Raw genomic sequence first — 17,471 nt, 5'->3', positions numbered from 1 at the left:
CTATTATCAGTATTAATTAGAAGAAAATATCAATTGGTTAACTATGATTTATGTTTCTTTGAGAAATTCTACCTCAGAAATTATATATTTATGATAATTTGTTGGATAAGGTATTTGTCAATGATCTAAGTGGCCTTAGGCTGTGTTTACATTTTCATATTTTCCTGTTGCATTTACACGTGTGAAGAGAGATCATGCTGTATACATTGCAGATTATTATTGTTGCACCATTTGTTTTTATATTATTATATCTGTTACTCAACTACCATGTGAAAGGTAAAACGAGTGTATGTATTGTTGTATTAGGGGATATTGGAAGAAGTCCTCGAATGCAATATCATGCAGTGTCCTTTGCAGAAGAAGGTTACAATGTGGATATGGTTGGTTATGGAGGTATATCACTTAATTTAGAATAATTAACATTGGCAACATTCTGTTCTTTTCTTACATGATGTACAGAATGACAAGTGTAAATTCAGATATAATTAAGCAAATAAAACTGGTTCCCACATGCCAAAACTTTGGGTAATATGCTCAATTGGACAATTGTCGTGAATTGACAATAAATGTCAGTTACTGAGTACTCAGTTACTGAGTTAGTCCTGAATGTCCCGAATTGACCGAATTGCAATCAAGTGAAGTGGAATTCAATCCTGTAACAGTTCTTTCAATCCCGACAACGGAGGTGGTGTGAGTAAAATTGTGACATTATTAAACACAACCAATATCTTTTAGCTGTGATGGTTGGTGGAGATATTTGCTTTTGTTAGTGCATTAGCCCGAAATCCCCTTTTGCACTTAATTGATTGTCATTAATTTGGGGATTGAGAGAATTCAATTCTAGAATGTTCAATTGCATATCCCCTTACATTCACCTGTAAAAGTATACTTGACATGTTTGACTTATTTACTAATTGACTAATCGATATTGTTTGTTGTTTCAGGCTCCAAGCCAATTGAACAAATAGAAGGAAATGATAAAATAAGACTTAGTCATTTAACAGAGCCCCCACACTTTATAAAAAGTAAGCTGTACTTTTATGTAGGTACCGTGCGGCAGTATATATTCTAGTGTTGGCACGATATATCGTTGAATTAACGTATCACGATTCACCTTAAAGTGCACATAAGATGGGTTTGGGAACTTTTGGATATGTGTAGCCAATGGTTACTATATCAACTTTACGGCAAGTTCACACCAATCTGATTGAAATTAATTCAGTTATCTTCACTCAAAGTCATAAAAATGGACCTCCCGTGAAAACGACTTTGCCAGTTATCGAAAACACTCTTAATCCCCTCAGATGCCAGTGACGTCACAGTGACCGAATGCATATTCAGAATTTTTATTCCTTAATTACCTATATACAGCCGGCGTGTGTACTCATTAACGCCTGACTGATTCCTTAATCTCCCTTAGTTCTTAATTAAATAAAACAATTGACTACGGAATAATTCGTTTTGTAATTCATTTTAATTTAAGATCCAATTTAGATTGCCTACAACTTTTAAACTTTGAAGTCTTGAACTCTTAATTAATTTTTTACAATATGGAACTTATTGGACAGACACTTTTAATATGTAAATAATATACCGGTCCAGCTATGTGTTTTTTACTGCGAGCACTTCGCTTTTCCACATAAAGTGTAGTGTCGTTATTATTTGTCATTAATTAATCAATCCGACTATAAAAGTTATACAGGCATGGGTTATAAATTAATTTACACGTCGGTGTTAGCAGTGAGTGTTAGTTGGATTAAGAATGTTGATTAGGTAATTATCTTTTTTTACGCCGGCCAGATCAAAGACATCACTCTAAGTGGAACGTGTGCATAATACCTCATGAACGAACTAATGGTAGAATCGTACACCCACACATTAATTGTATAAAACCATTAAGTTTTACTCATCAGTTGTTTATAATTATTATTTACCCAATAATTATTGCTGACCAGTGTTTTTGTAATCAAGTAGCCTCGTATTATTTGTTGATTGGCGTTTAAACAACAATCGTTTATCTTCTTTTTAATAAAAGTATTTTGCAATTGCATTGACAGTTTAATCACTCACCAAACGGCACCAGGAACTCCACGTATGATCCCGTGCAATTTTCGTGCCAGAGTTTAACCTCATTTACTACATCCGTAGTACATGTAACCGTAAATGGTAATAAGATTCCCAGAGTTGATTGGCTGAGAAATGAGGGCGATCTATTGTACATGTTATGCATAGTCATCGGAAAATTCCATATTCACTGTAAATTTCAAATTGAGTTACGATAAAAGTTGTTCTTTATGTATAGAAATGGTTATTATTATTATATATAGCTAATAATGAATATATCGACAAATGACTGGCACCATTTGTATTTCTGTACGTTTGGTATATCAAGTACTACGGGGTTATCTAAATTACCGGTAAGTGTGCTAATTTCTTGAGTCGTCTTCATTTGACACGTGGCCTATTTAAACAAAGGCAGCTTAAATGGATTTACGGCATGATACGGCATTTGAAATTCACTCTAAAATATTCCAATCACAAATGAAAGACGATAATTCGGTGATTATGATTAGGCCAGTCACGAGGTAATTGGACCGTCAACAGACGCTTGTCAACTTGCCGTGTGTATTGATAGTGCTATATTGTACAGACGGTGAGATATTGTATAGATAATGTATATCCTATGTGTAGTGCCTGTGACGTCACCAGCCAATCAACCGGATTAAGGTCGTAATTGAAAAATTGAAAAGCGTTTTGGCGTGTCGGACACTTAAACGTTAACAGCCGACTTAATTTTAATCAGATTGGTGAGAAGTTGCCGTAAAGTTGATATAATAACCATGGGCTATACATACTTGTAATTTAGATTTTTGATCTTACGTGGTCTTTAAAATTCTCATGCTGTATCTATCTCTCTTTATTCTTTTTTCATGTCTTTTTGTACCGCTGCAGTAAGTAACCTGTCACTCTTAATTAACCATGTGACACATTATCCATAATTACACAAACATTCTTAAATTGTTTTGGTCCTTATTTAATCGACGTCGATATCGTAACTTAAAACAATTTTATTTCTTCGACATCTTCATGACTAGAAATATCAATTATTTGTTTATCCTGTTGTTTTTTTGGTAAATATTGACCTGGTTATGAAACGTGCTACAGATCGTATCGTAGCACCTGACTTCAGTGGCAATACCCAGCACTAATCTATTCCTTTTTCAAAGCTATATAAAGGTTCATCATATAGACATAGTGATACAAATATCAAACTTTAGAAAGAAATGTTTTTTAATGGAATGTCAACATTAGCCGGGTTCAATTGCACCAAAGTAAGGTGATCTTTAAGAGACATAAAGTAAGAAGGTAGAATTTGAGAATTTACTCCCAGTTAAAAAAGGGATTTCACAAAAGATCAAAATTCTGATGACTTATTAAAGTGTCATCACTGCTAACATGCTGAATCTCATCTTACCTGTACATTTATCTTATAGTCTACAGTCAATATTATTGCCTGAAATCTCGGCATTTATAATTCATTTTTGCTACAAATTTACTTCATTTTCAATTTTTGTTTTTGCTAAGTTTTTTTAATAATATGTTTATTTAAAGCTGATGAAATAATGTTTACTTTTTCAGCACTATATTATAGTATTAACTTGACATGGATGCAATATGTGTTTGTGATTATAATAGTAGAGGGAAATTCAGTAGGGCACCACTTTGCCTGTATTCATTTTGGTTTGGCTATATGATATAATTTCTTAGAAATTCATTTCTTCATTTTTTTTTTTTTTAGAATTACCCAAACTTCTTGGCTATGTATTAAAAGTTTTGTGGCAGAGTATAAATCTAGGATGGATTTTGCTACTGTTGCCAAAGTCAGGTTTTCTTTTGCTTCAGGTAAGATAGGCTTTTATCACCCAATAATACATTCTACAGTAGATATTGCTTGTGTGATAAATTTCATAATCCATAGGAGATATCGCTTTACATGAATTTGATTGGTCAGTTAAAAAGGAACTACTTTTTTGTATTTTCAAAGAACAGTTCATTTTTTATTAAAAGTAACTTCTTTTTCATTAAAAATGAATTATTTTTATTTAATTGACTTTGATGGAAACACTGGGTCAATATAAAGGACTTTGCAATGGTTGAATTGTTGTCAAAAAATGATGTATCACTTCGCCGTAATGTAATCAGGTTCATTGAAAGTGAAATCTAAGGCAAAGAATTATATTTATTTATTTGAGCACGTAAGAAAGTATTGGGTGATAAATAAAATCTCCAACTCAACTTTTTTTGATATAAAAAATGACTTGTAGGAGATTCTCTATATCTTACATTATCTAAAGACATCTTTTCAGCTAATAAACTATATGATGTTGATAATATACCTGTTAATCTTGGACAAAGGCTTAACTTTTTTTTTTTTTACTGGATGACTAAACAGAAATATCTTGGCGTTTGAGAGAAATGAGGTTTTATGTCCCCTCAACAAAAACTGGGTGATTTCGGGACTAACAAACTACTCGTTTATTTCAATAATTCGCTTGTGTGTAGGGTTCTTTAGTGGTATCAGGAAACCGAAAGGCATGTAAAAAACCCGCGAGGTTAGGCCTTATCACATTCTTAAATGTGATTGAAACCACACCACTTGGCTCAATAACAGATGTTATGATATAAAGTGCACACATTAGACCACCCAACCACTCATCTTTCCAAGTCACTAAAAGTTTGGAATGTATGTTTATATAATTATTTATATATTTTGTTTGTAGAATCCTCCGTCTATTCCTACTATAGCCATTAGTTGGATTGTTTGTTTGCTTAGATCCAGTAAATTGTTGATAGACTGGCATAACTATGGTTTTACTATTTTAAGTCTTGCTCTGGATCCAGCTCATCTCTTGGTTAGATTCTCAAAATGGTTTGTATTTTGAATTTATATATCTCAGATTATTTCAGTATTTAAGAAAGGATTGATACAATGGATAGATTTACATAAAACATTAATGTATTTATAGATTTAATATACTTCATGCTAGTAGGCCTTTGTCCGTGTTTATCCTAATCCACATACACACCAAAAACCAGAGTGGTCATGAACTAAAAGTCTTTATGATATCCTAGAAAGACGAGTGCAGTGCCTTGAACACACCTGTAAGCCTAGATCATGTATTATAGTTAATTTTTTTTTTTCCCTGTCCAAATGACTGCCCTTCCCCCCTGACAAGGAAGGTAAAATCACAAGGAACTTTCTTGACCAACGCCAAAATGGAATCTGGGACCTCCTGCTTAACGAGCCAGTGTCTTACTCACTGAGCCACTGTGGCTTCCTTATTTGTATGAAGTATATAATGTATGTAATGTAGTACCATTTGTATGAAGTATGTACTAATATAGTTACCTGTAGTACCATAACTGTATTTTAGGTATGAGAGTTATTTTGGGAGATTATCATCAATAAACTTATGTGTAACAAATGCTATGAAAGGTGATTTAAAGAAGAGCTGGGGAATAGAGTGAGAACAACTATTTATATATTTATAATAAAGCAATTTGTAAATCATAATGATCTACAAAATTTCATTTGTGTGCCGAAAAACATGTGATTTGCCTTAAGGCCACACCACCTTAAACCTTAAACGGTCTATGTCATTTTGACTTCATGACGTCAAGTGGTCAGGCTGAATAAAGGCTAAAGTGAAATATTTTGTACGCCTATAATTAGACCATCGGATGGCCAAGAATTATATAGATTTGAACAGTCAAGACAACCTTATTCTTTGTCACAGAAAAGCTTGGGATCGAAACCACACCAAATGACTCAATAACGCATTAGACCATTTGACCCCCTTTAGTACATGTATATATAATGAGATAAAGTCTATATTTATTTTCAGGGCTGTAACATTATATGATCGTCCACCTCCCAAATTTCAGAAAGCTTCATTAGCTGCTCGACATGATCTATTTGTTAAACTAGCTAAAGAATATACATCCTTTAAACCCAGGTAACCAAACAAAAACTGCATTTCCCCACTCAAAATATTCTTCTGTTTTAATCAAAATGACACAAAACTATACAGTTATATGGGACAACAATCACTTGGTTTCACATTGTACATATATATAGACCCTCAAGTTTACTAAATGTCATTGTGCTTGATAACGATAAGAGAATACTTATCGAAACATTGTGCTTGTGTATAATAAACCAGTGATTGTTGTCCCATATAACTGTATAGTTTTGTTATGTTTCCAATTGCTAAATGCCACTAAAGGATTTTAATCAAAATGCATGTTAAAGATGCATTATGTAAGAGCTAAATCTGCCTATTGCCGGTCTTTATTTTGGCTTCAAATGTTATATAAAGTATTATTTGGACATTTATTCACATTAATGATTTGATTTAAAAATCATGAATCAAGGTTTAGTCTCGAGTAACAAGTACCGCTGGTATGATAATAGAAAATCTATCCCACAAAACTTCAAACAGTAATAACTTCACTCAGAATAAAGTAATTCAAATGAAATTTTCAGTATATTCATTTGGCATTATCTATTTTTGAACTATTATAGCAAAATGGCCAGCTCCTTATCTAAATTTTACATAATGCATTTACCTAATGTATCATGGTTATTGTATCACTGCATTTTTCATATTATTTTGATGGTTACATAGAAATCTTGTCTTTGATTGTCTTGAAGAATTTAACACAGTTCCATGTTAATGCAAATACACGGTCAAAATAAATTCATTATAAGTTATTCTTGATTACAGACGTATAACCCGAAACGTTATGAATAAACCATATCTCTATTCAACTTAAAATCTGTTTTGTTCTACTGTTTTGCGGGGATTTTTGAATTGTCTACTCTTTTCACCTGCATCAACTTTTGATCCAGCAGCTACACAGATTTATCGACCTGTCAAAACTCTGCTCTTTTAAGGGAGTTTTGACGTTCCCCCTCCCCTGTATATGTTTTATTCTTGGATGTTAAACATACATTATGCAAGAGCTAAATCTGTGTATTGCAGGTCCTTTTTCTTTAGGCCTGAAATGTTATCTAAATTATTAATTAGACATTAATTAACTTATCCAGACCATAATCAACTCTCGATGTCATCACTAACCTGCGATATTTGCTGGAGTAGAATCCGATTTGCTGCTCAGCTTTCATTCATGATTAAATCATGAAATGGATAATCGAGACTATGTTTTTTATCATACTGAATTAAGTAATGCTGATCGAGGCTAGACTGAAAATTCAATCGCTAAATTCTTGGTTCAGAGTGGATCAATTTGACTGAAATTTTCAGCAAATACCCTTTACATTACATGTATCTAGTTTTTAATTATTATAGTGAGAACTGCCAGCTCTTTATCTAATCTCCCATAATGTATCTTTTATGTTTCATTGTATATTTTATATATTGATTAGTATGAAGACATTAATAAAAGATTCTTACCTCCTTGAAAAATATGGAGATTATTATTAATTATTTTTACAGTAAATCTAAAACAAGTGGTAGGGAAGAAACTGTATTTACTATCAAAAATAGTTTTGGTGAGTTAAGTTACCAAGAAAACAGACCGGCATTAATTATTAGCAGTACCAGTTGGACAGGTTAGTTATATTTATGTTATATCAACAGTATTTATTTTATTCTGCTACTCGTTGGTCTTTAGTGCATAGAATTTGTGTTATTCTCACACCAAAACTTCTGTAATTGTTGATTTGGTTTAATAGAAAATTGTGATTTAATCAAAGGATCATATTTAATTTGATTGGAATTTTTGACTTCCCATGTTTTAATTCTGAATGATTCAGTCTTTAATTTCATTTCCATATTTGTTTTAATGCATTTGTCAATTGGTGATTTGAAGAAAAGGGGGGAAAATGTATGGAGTTATTTCCCCTGACACATTTTTTTCTACCCTTCTTATTTTTGAGACTTCAATGATGTTACAAACATCTATATTTTATGAATCGTCTAAATTGTTTTCAAATGTTTGTTTAATATCTAAATCTATAAGTATAACAAAAATCATCAAATGATAATTATTTTGCATACATAATGGAACTTGATACAAAATTAGTTTTGTGTTCCCCCAATAAATTGACTAATGGTTGTTTACTGTGAGTGGCAAATTGAATGGGTGCCATTAAAAAATTATTTTGATACTTTTGTATAAGAATTGTAAGGTTTATGGAACATGTAAATATGGCAATCCATATATCTATATCTAAACTGTGTTCTGAGACGTCAGTGATTTGGATACAAGATGGATTTGATGTCATTATCAGATATTTGATGTACACATATCTATTTGCTGAAATAATAATATGATGATTGTCTTGTACCATGGGTCTTTAGATGTTTGCAATTTTAATATATTTTGATTTTGATGTACATGTATTCAATTCATGACTTATGATGGAAATGAAATGGGGTTTAACATCCTACTTTTCTGCACCAGACTTATGATACACTTGCCTGTTCGTTTTGGCATTATTTCCCCAATTTTTGATTAATTGATATTGTTATATTTTTTGCCCTGTTAGAGGATGAAGATTTTGGACTCTTATTATCAGCATTACAAGGTAGGTAGCAACAAATTATTGATGTTAACCTTTGAATAATCTTGATAGAGAAAATCGTTTACTAATGCACAGCATTTAATATCTTGATACAAATATGTATGATAAATGAAGTTATCTATCTTGAATATTGGTCTTGGTTAATTAATCATTTACTGAATAAAATAACAGGTATAGCCTGTGTATAGCTGTCCTGGTCAAATAGACAGATATTTCAGAATAAACATAGTTTGTAGAAGTATGTGTGACTTAAGTTTCTAACTATTTTATATTTCAGAATATGAGAAGTTTGTAGAAGCCAATGATTGTCCTTTACCTAGTGTATTATGTGTTATTACAGGTAGGAAGTTTATTTTATATTCCTCAGGACGAACAGAGATGGCATAGTGATTAATGCGTTGGTACCGGGTTCAATCCCAGTCATTCGGATGGGACGAAAACTGAGGTTCTGTGTACAAGTTGCTGTGGTAAACTAGAACCCTTGACAGTCTGGACTTATGAAGAGTAGACCGATACGCTGGCAAAATTTCCCTTATAGCACATTGCACGTTCATTTCGGTTCTCACATTGAAAGAGTGTCCAAGATGTGTGCTCTAAGTGTTATGTCTTTCCAACTACCAGATTTGCTTTTCATTCGACATGTTCAGTTTTCTGTGGCAGATTAGTCTCAAATTTTAGTATGTGTGTAATCTTTGGGAAATTCTTCTATTTTGTTATTAAATGCTAGATGAAACATGTAGATGCTAAAAACTTCCTAAAGGAACAGAGTTTTAACCAATATGAAAAAAATTATATATTATTACAGGAAAAGGTCCACTAAAAGAACATTACAGACAAAAAATTGATGACATTGAATGGAACCATGTTAGTTTTTGTTTACCATGGTTAGAACCAGAAGATTATCCTGTTCTATTAGGTAATTGTCAGCAATTATGCACATTCAAACCTCAAGTAAAAACATTGTTATAAAATATATAAATGGATAGGGAAATGAACAGTTCATAGAGTGAAGTGTTAATATTATTGACTTGTGGCATACTGGCATGCCGATATGGTCCACCTGTTTTCATAAACAATTGTTTCTTCATCTTCAAACTTATATGTTGACACCGGAAAACCCCACATTTGCTTAATATCATGCATTTGGTGTGCCCCTTCCAGAAATTCAAATGATTAGTAAAAAATGTATCATGTAGTGTTCCGAAGAATACAGTAATTTGTTATGGAAAAAAAATATGGAATAATCCCTGCTCGACAGACTTTATGTAAAATAGAGTGGTAGTTTAATCATATTGATTTGGATTTTAAGACAGATCTACCGATTTGTCCAGTCCCTGATATTCTTTCAAAGACTCTTGCTGATCCCCCTCTCCCTTTCAGAAAAGAGAAACCTCTTAGATTCCAAAATGAGCGCTTCATTTCTTAGATAGTGCAGAGTATATTTTTGATTTTGTTAAAGGATGTCCAATCATTTAAGTTTAGTTTTGAAATTATCTACAATATTAGTCCTGCGGAAGGACAGAATATTAAAAGTTTGTTTTATTTCAGGGTCATCTGATCTTGGTGTATGTTTACACAAATCATCTAGTGGCTTAGATCTACCAATGAAAGTTGTTGATATGTTTGGTTGTGGTCTTCCTGTTTGTGCTGTGAATTTTAATTGGTGAGTCAAAGAAAATGCTTATATATGATTCAAATAAAAGAAATGACTTAGTATTATGCTAGAATATTACATTAGGGCCTCACAGTAGTGCAGTTCTCTGTGATATAAATGTGTATACCCAAAAAGCCTTATACAAAAGTCCTTATGGCTTGGTGTGTAAGGCACTGGATCACTAACTAAGAGGTTCTGGGATTGATTACAGTGTTGCATGAAAAACTCAGGATTTGCCAGCATGGTTTCCCCATTTCAGTAGTGCAGGATGAAGAGCTTATAGCATGGAACAGGGTCTAGTCATTCAGATGGAATGCAAGATTGAGGTCCTTGGTACACGTTGGCATGTATGTTAAAGAACCATGGCAAATTTGTATTATACAAGTGTTATCCTATGTTCCAGATGGGGAGCCATGGTGGCTCAGTGATTAAGATGTTGGCTTGATAACCTGGAGGCTCCGTGTTTGATCTTAGTATAGACCAACATGGTTCCCTATTGTCCGTGGTGCAGGATATTGGGCCTGGCAAGGGACAGCGTATAATTGTTCAGGTGCGATGAAAAACCGAGGTCCTGTGTACACATTGGCATGCGTGTAAAAGAACCCTTGTCAGGTGGAATTTGATATAGGAATAGGCAGTAGTGCAGCAGCTCGGCAAAATTTCTCTCATAGCACACTCTACGGTGTATGCCCATTTTTATTAGCCCAGTCAGTGCTGAACAGTAGGATGTTAAACCCCATTTCATTTTGTTACCGGGGTTTGGTGCAACAGTGGTCTAACCTGTGCGCTTTAGATCATAACGTCTGTCATTGAGTCAAGTAATGGGTGGTTTCAAGCCCACACTTTTACATGACAAGGTGTAGGATCGCCTACACAACCTTGTGTTTTGTTTTGTCTCTGAGTCCTCAGGTTTCTGCCTACAGCTAAATACCCCTAAAAGCAAACGAATTATTGAAATAAAATTGAACAAAATGTTTGTCGTTAAATCCCATTTCTCGCTCTATCTCTCTGATATATGTATGATAAAAGATAGCTGAAAAAATGTTTACTTATTATATAATATTTCATATGAGTTTTCTGATCTTTTTAGTTTAACTGAGTTAGTTCAACATAATAAAAATGGTATGATATTTAGTGATAGTGATGTTTTAAGTAGCCAACTTAAGGTAAGTGATGTGTGTGTGAAACAGCTTTATTTATCATCCGTTTCTAAAGAAGTGATAGTGCCAACAATTAAGTGGTATGTATAGACCACAGTATTTGTATTCAGAAACATATCCTGGACCTTACTCTTTACCAGACAACACAGGAGAATAGATAGAACACATCATACCTGAAATGAAATGGGGTTTAATGTCCTTCTGTTCTTCACCAACCTGGCTAATGAAAACAGGCATGGATCACGCTGTGTTCTATTAGAGAAATTTTGCCTGAACACCTGCACTACAGTCTGCTCTTATTTCAAATTCCAACTGTCAATGGCTCTTTAATGTGCTTGCCCACTGAATGACTATACAATGTTCCTTGACAGACTTTCTTTCCTGCAACAACTAACAAGGGTATAGTCTGGAGGCTCAGCGGGGGGGGGATGTCCATCAAATGGGCACAAAACCAGACCCAACTTTTCTAGAGTAAAATTTTTCGTAGAATACTATGCCGAGTGGTAATCAGTCCGCCGTTGGGGTGTTTTCGAGATATTATGATTACCACTCGGCATCATATTCTACGCAAAATTTTACTCTAGAAAAGTTGGGTCTGGTTTTGTGCCCATTTGATGGCCACCCCCCCGTATCATATCCTTATTCTTCTGGTCGAGTTACATCTTACTCACTAACCATGCCGCCAACTTAATACAAATAGAACAAATGATACAAGCACACAGAATTATAAGAGATATATTTTTAGATGAAATATGGAATTTGCATTTTTTGCTAAAATATCAAATTTCTCACGGCTTAATTCACACTAATATTTACCTGGATTGATTATTTAACATTTATTAAAGATATCAAAATCAAAATACAAACACGCGATAACCTCTCAGCTTGGATTCAATCAGATTTAAGAAAAGGCCTATTAATTCTGTTTGCCCAAAACAAAATGGCGGTGGATTGTTACATAGCAAGCAGCAGTATAGATTGATGAAATTTCAGTTCAGCATATCTTTGTGAATACTGAACTGAATTGAACCATTTTTGGACTGATATTGTAGTTTGCAAGTGATTCATATTGCACTAAAATGATGCAATGAGTCTTTATATGATGTACTTTTATACCACCGAGATTGTTGTCAGCTTTGAAATCTTATTATTGTCATGTATAGATCCTCAAGAAGCAGACTTTATTCCTATATACCATTTTTAGCAATTTTTCTCCCTCCAGTTAACAACTTGCATTTTATTATTAATTTGATATATTGTGTAACGATGATTTTTTGGTACATTTTTCAGTTATATTCGATGGTTTATTATTTTATAGGAATTACTGAATGGTTTCCCTGCTGACCAATCAAAGTTAACGGCCATGCGTAGAAATATTAAAACTTTTCAAGCAGTGAGATGGCATGATCAGTGGAAGAAAGTAGTTCTGCCTCTTGTACAAGTAGCAGAAGATAAACAAAAGATTGACTAAAGGTTTTCATTTTGAACATTCCATTATGAACTTACAATAGTTGAGAATTTGGGTCTTATTTAATTATTTGTCTAGTATTACGAGTATCCAATACTCAATCAACGAGAGTCTGTTGACGATCTCCTTAATGCTGAAAATCGCTTCTCATAATTTGCATATTCTATTTTACATGTCATTGACAAATGGTCAAAAGTCACTGTAATTGTGTATTCTACTTACAATGAAGCTCTATATAGATTCTAAATCTTGTACTCTAACCCTTGTCTTATGAATGAAAGGAATCATTCTCATTATGATACAACTTCTCCTTATTTATCAAATCCCTCACCTGGACCAAACTGAAGGAGATTCAAAATTGGAACATTAGTTGTATTATGATGATACAATTACCTTTTATGTTGCTTTATAACATATCTTGGTGTTGTTTAGTTTGGATGTCAGTATAGATATGTTATTGTATGAGACTGATATATATTTTAAACATTTATTATCTATGCAAGGGTGATAATAGGGAGACTGAGGGAGATGTTAGTAAAAAGCTATTTGATTGGGCAATACACATCATATTGTAACACATAGTAAATGATTTGGTACCAAAATTGGAATCATCCATAGAGTTTTGCCTCAGAAGTATGCCAATACATCATGGTGGCCTTAATAGCAATTAATGTTGAAATTATTCATCCAGATTTGTGGATTATTTTGTTGAAAATTTGAATATTCTATTGTAATGGGGAAAATATAAATTAAAAATGTGAGAAATTGCTTGACGATGAAATAATTTTTTTTAAAAATTTTTTGTAAATATTTCTTTGTTTCACTGTTTAGTGTAGCTTCAACAAGATTTAAAGATGGTTGTATAAATCCGTCCTCTGTCAGAGTATCTTCACCAGTTTCTTTTTGAGTACTCCAAATAGTACTTTTATTATCCAAACTTTGAAAAATTTTATAGCCTTAGTTACCATTGATGCAATGATGACATTACACTCATCCCATTTTAAATCAGCAGAGTATTGCCCTTGATCACTTCAGATGCTCTTGAGTGGAGAGATACATGATTTGCTTGGTTCATGTATATGCATTGCTTAAATTAGTCAGATAAAAGAAGAAAGGGGCCTCTATGGATTTCTATGTACATATTCAAACATTTTTTTTTTGAAAATCCATGGAAATAAATGAAACCATTTAAAAGTATGAAAAAGCATGAGGGCTTTATTAACTCTTCAAATAAGAAATTTAAAACTTACACACACTTTTTGCATAAATTTAACAAAGAATCCAATTCCTTACATTTCAACAATTTCTGATCAATTTTTTTTTTGTTTATGTGATAGCATGGATTTTTTACTGATACTATGCATTTCAATAAAATATTTACATGATTGTTGTATTTGATTTTTTGTAAAAACGGTCAAACAGATCAATTATGTCACATGTTTGCATGTTTCGTTGTCTGGTAACCTATCTTTAATAGAATCAATGAAGTGCCTTTGTTACTATTTAAATTCTTAGAGGAAGTTCATACAATTGTTGTTTAAATTGAGCAAATATATAATCCATTGTATAAACCAATTAGTTTTTTAAAATAATTTAAGATGGAGATTATGTTATTTGTAGATTATTGTACATATAAAAACATAGTTCTAAAATGTTATGTTAATATCTAATCCTTGAAATAATATGACTTACAAATTATAACTATAATATATACTCTTCAAAAAAAGTAGGGGATATTCAGAAATAATACAAAACTGCAGAAATGCACTTCTGTTTTTATTAGAGGTAACCAGTGTATGTTAATAACAGGCCAATTGCCTACACATGAACATAAATAGTTCATATGGGCAGCTTACCTCACGGCCCCATTTCACTCGCAAAGAGATACACTGTCAAAAGTGAAAATGGACGTTTTTGATTTTTGTCTTAATAATGAGTAATTGCTCCACCAATCCTCAGACATTCAGCAATTCGTCATGGCATGCTCCTAATCAACCGTCCAATCACGATTTGGGGCAATCTTACCCACTCCTATTGCAGTGCCACGGCCAATTCTTGCAGTGTTGTCGGTTGACATCGACAAACACGTCCCAGACATGCTCTATGGAAAGGTCAGGACTCATGGCTGGCAAATTAAATGTAACACACTAAAGCAAAGATACGCTAAACAGTAAATCTTATGCAAGAACCGATAGGAAAGCAAACATGGATAAGATAAACCAGCACGCGCCAGATTTCATCAACCTTTCCTTGAAGTGTCAAATTTGACAATGAACACCTCCCACGTGTTTGGAGCTATTGCGTGCATGTGCAGCTCACTGGTTTTGTTGGGGCGATAAGTTCTTCATCTGTGAACATACTCTCAAAGCATGTCCAGTGTCCATGACTATTTATCATATCACAACCTGCATAGGTATTTGCATCTGAATATCCCCTACTTTTTTTGAAGAGTATATAATACAAATTAAATATACTAAGACTTAAATTTAATTGCGTTAGGTTTGCGAAAACACTGACACATTTTCAGACCAAATCCTTTTTTGGGGTATATTCTATGATAAGCCATAAAAAAGCCAAGTCCTGTGACATTTTTAGGATGGAACTATGACATTTTAGGGTTTTGGCTTTTAAAAAAAAAATACAAGAGAAAGAGGATAATTGGATTGTCTGAGAACGAGATATATGGATTGTCTGGTTTGCTACAAGAATGCCCACAGACTTCTGGGACTCACAAATTTGAGACTGCAACAATATTACTAGTACTTGAGATATCAAATTATGCTAACATTATGTTACATACTAAATGAAGATTTGTGGATGATACTTTAATAGTAAGACAGCTACAAATAAATGCATGCTTGCCAGATTTTGACTTTAGCTGCTGTTAATAATTTCATGTTTATGTATATTTTCTAATTAAGTTTAAATCATGTATCTCAGAGAAACCTTAATGACTAGTTCAATGTGGTTGTTTAAATTCATCATTTACATGACTAGTTCAATGCGGTTGTTTAAATTCATCATTTGGAATCATTTATATGGAGTTAAGATTAGTGTCTTCAGTGTGGTTTAAATTTGTTGAAAGCGAGACATTAACTAATACATGTATATTGATAGTGTATGAGGACATTAGTCTGAGTGTTGTTTCAATATATTATGCAATGTCTTGCTCAATATCATTTGACAGCTCAAAATACAGATACATGTACTATCCTGCACCAGCATTTCAATGAAATTGTCACGCAAGTCCAATATTTCATCTAGTATAAATAATGTATGATTGGCATGTTGCACATACATTATTTGAATTAATAGTACACCAACATCAAAGGATTAAGTTACATCTGTATTTAATGACTAGTTAAATGTGGTTGTTTAATTCATCATTTATCATTCAGTTCACCAATATGTGGAGATTATAGTTTACTGATTGGGATTTAACTAGTGGTGTGCAGAAGATTGGTGATGCCTGGGGCCAACTCCTTGATTGTATGCCACCAACTATAGGGCATAGTATTGAGAAATGTGAGAAAGGAAGATATTTTAAACATGTAAAAACAGATGAAATAAACTGTTTATTTAAATTAAACAGGGCAGCTTGTAGAACAAACTAATGCCTGTAAGGGCGATAATTTCAAATCTAAAAAAAAAAAAAAATAATTTTAATTTTACTCTTTGATTTAGATGCCCCCTCCATTTCTCTCTTTCTCTCTGCAGGCCACTGGATTTAACTTTATTCCAGCCATGTTATGTTTGTCTTTATTATATCTTCCAAAAATTTATTTTGTATATGTTTATTTTTAACACATTATTTACTTATACTTGTTTCTTATTTAAGTTGGGAATAAACTGTTAAATATTTTTTACTTTATTGAATTCAATTTGTTTAAAGAGGATTTATGCAAGAGCTAAATTTGCCTGTTGTCAGACGTTTTTCTGGCTTAAAGTGTTTAATGTAATCAGGTGCAGTAAAAGAGAAATATATAGCGAAGAATTATATTTATTTATTTGTGCATGTAAGAAAGCATTGGGTGATAAATAAAATCTCCTACTTGATATCAAAAAATATCAACACTTGGTGATAAAGTAAAAAAAAATGAGGCTTGTGTTGATATTTTTTGATATCAAAAAAGACTTGTAGGAGATTCTCTATATATAGACATTTATTCACACAACAAGCTTATAATCTACTCTCTAGAACATTGGATGGCAGAGATATTGAGTGAACTAGACAATGCCCGACATATCAGCGTTAGATGTGGCTTAGCCTACACTAAACTCTGTCCAATGAGACAGGCTAGATCAATGTTGTTATGACTGTGTAGTCTTGATGGCCACAGATTAATAATTTGGTTGACAGGCACTGACCGAAAGAACATTTATGTATATTTATGATCATAATTCCCAAGTTATTTACACAAAATACAGAGAATCCGACTGACAGCAAATAGATTTAGAATAATCATAAAAGCCTCTTTTGAGTGATTTTAAATATCTTGGAATCTACAATATTGTGCAAATTAAATCTCTATAACAGTTAAGTGCAGGAGGACCGCACCACACATAAACTGTTACAAA

The 17,471-nt window shown here is 32.9% G+C and overlaps 1 protein-coding gene across 1 annotated transcript; it reads left to right on the top strand.

Moving 5' to 3' along the window:
• The first annotated feature begins 142 nt into the window (after positions 1 to 142).
• Positions 143 to 16,755, top strand: LOC126812448 (chitobiosyldiphosphodolichol beta-mannosyltransferase). The gene is made up of 13 exons (XM_050538845.1): positions 143 to 393; positions 945 to 1,025; positions 3,800 to 3,903; positions 4,782 to 4,930; positions 5,436 to 5,525; positions 5,907 to 6,017; positions 7,521 to 7,636; positions 8,576 to 8,614; positions 8,889 to 8,951; positions 9,417 to 9,527; positions 10,160 to 10,274; positions 11,356 to 11,431; positions 12,744 to 16,755. The coding sequence occupies exons 1-13, from the start codon at positions 195 to 197 to the stop codon at positions 12,894 to 12,896; spliced, it is 1,407 nt and encodes a 468-aa protein (XP_050394802.1). The 5' UTR covers positions 143 to 194; the 3' UTR covers positions 12,897 to 16,755.
• Positions 16,756 to 17,471: the final 716 nt, after the last annotated feature.

This window comes from Patella vulgata, chromosome 2 (genome assembly GCF_932274485.2).
Source record: "Patella vulgata chromosome 2, xgPatVulg1.2, whole genome shotgun sequence".
Classification (NCBI taxonomy): domain Eukaryota; kingdom Metazoa; phylum Mollusca; class Gastropoda; family Patellidae; genus Patella; species Patella vulgata.
Note: the sequence above shows the minus strand (reverse complement) of the source record. Positions and strands in the feature narration are given on the sequence as shown.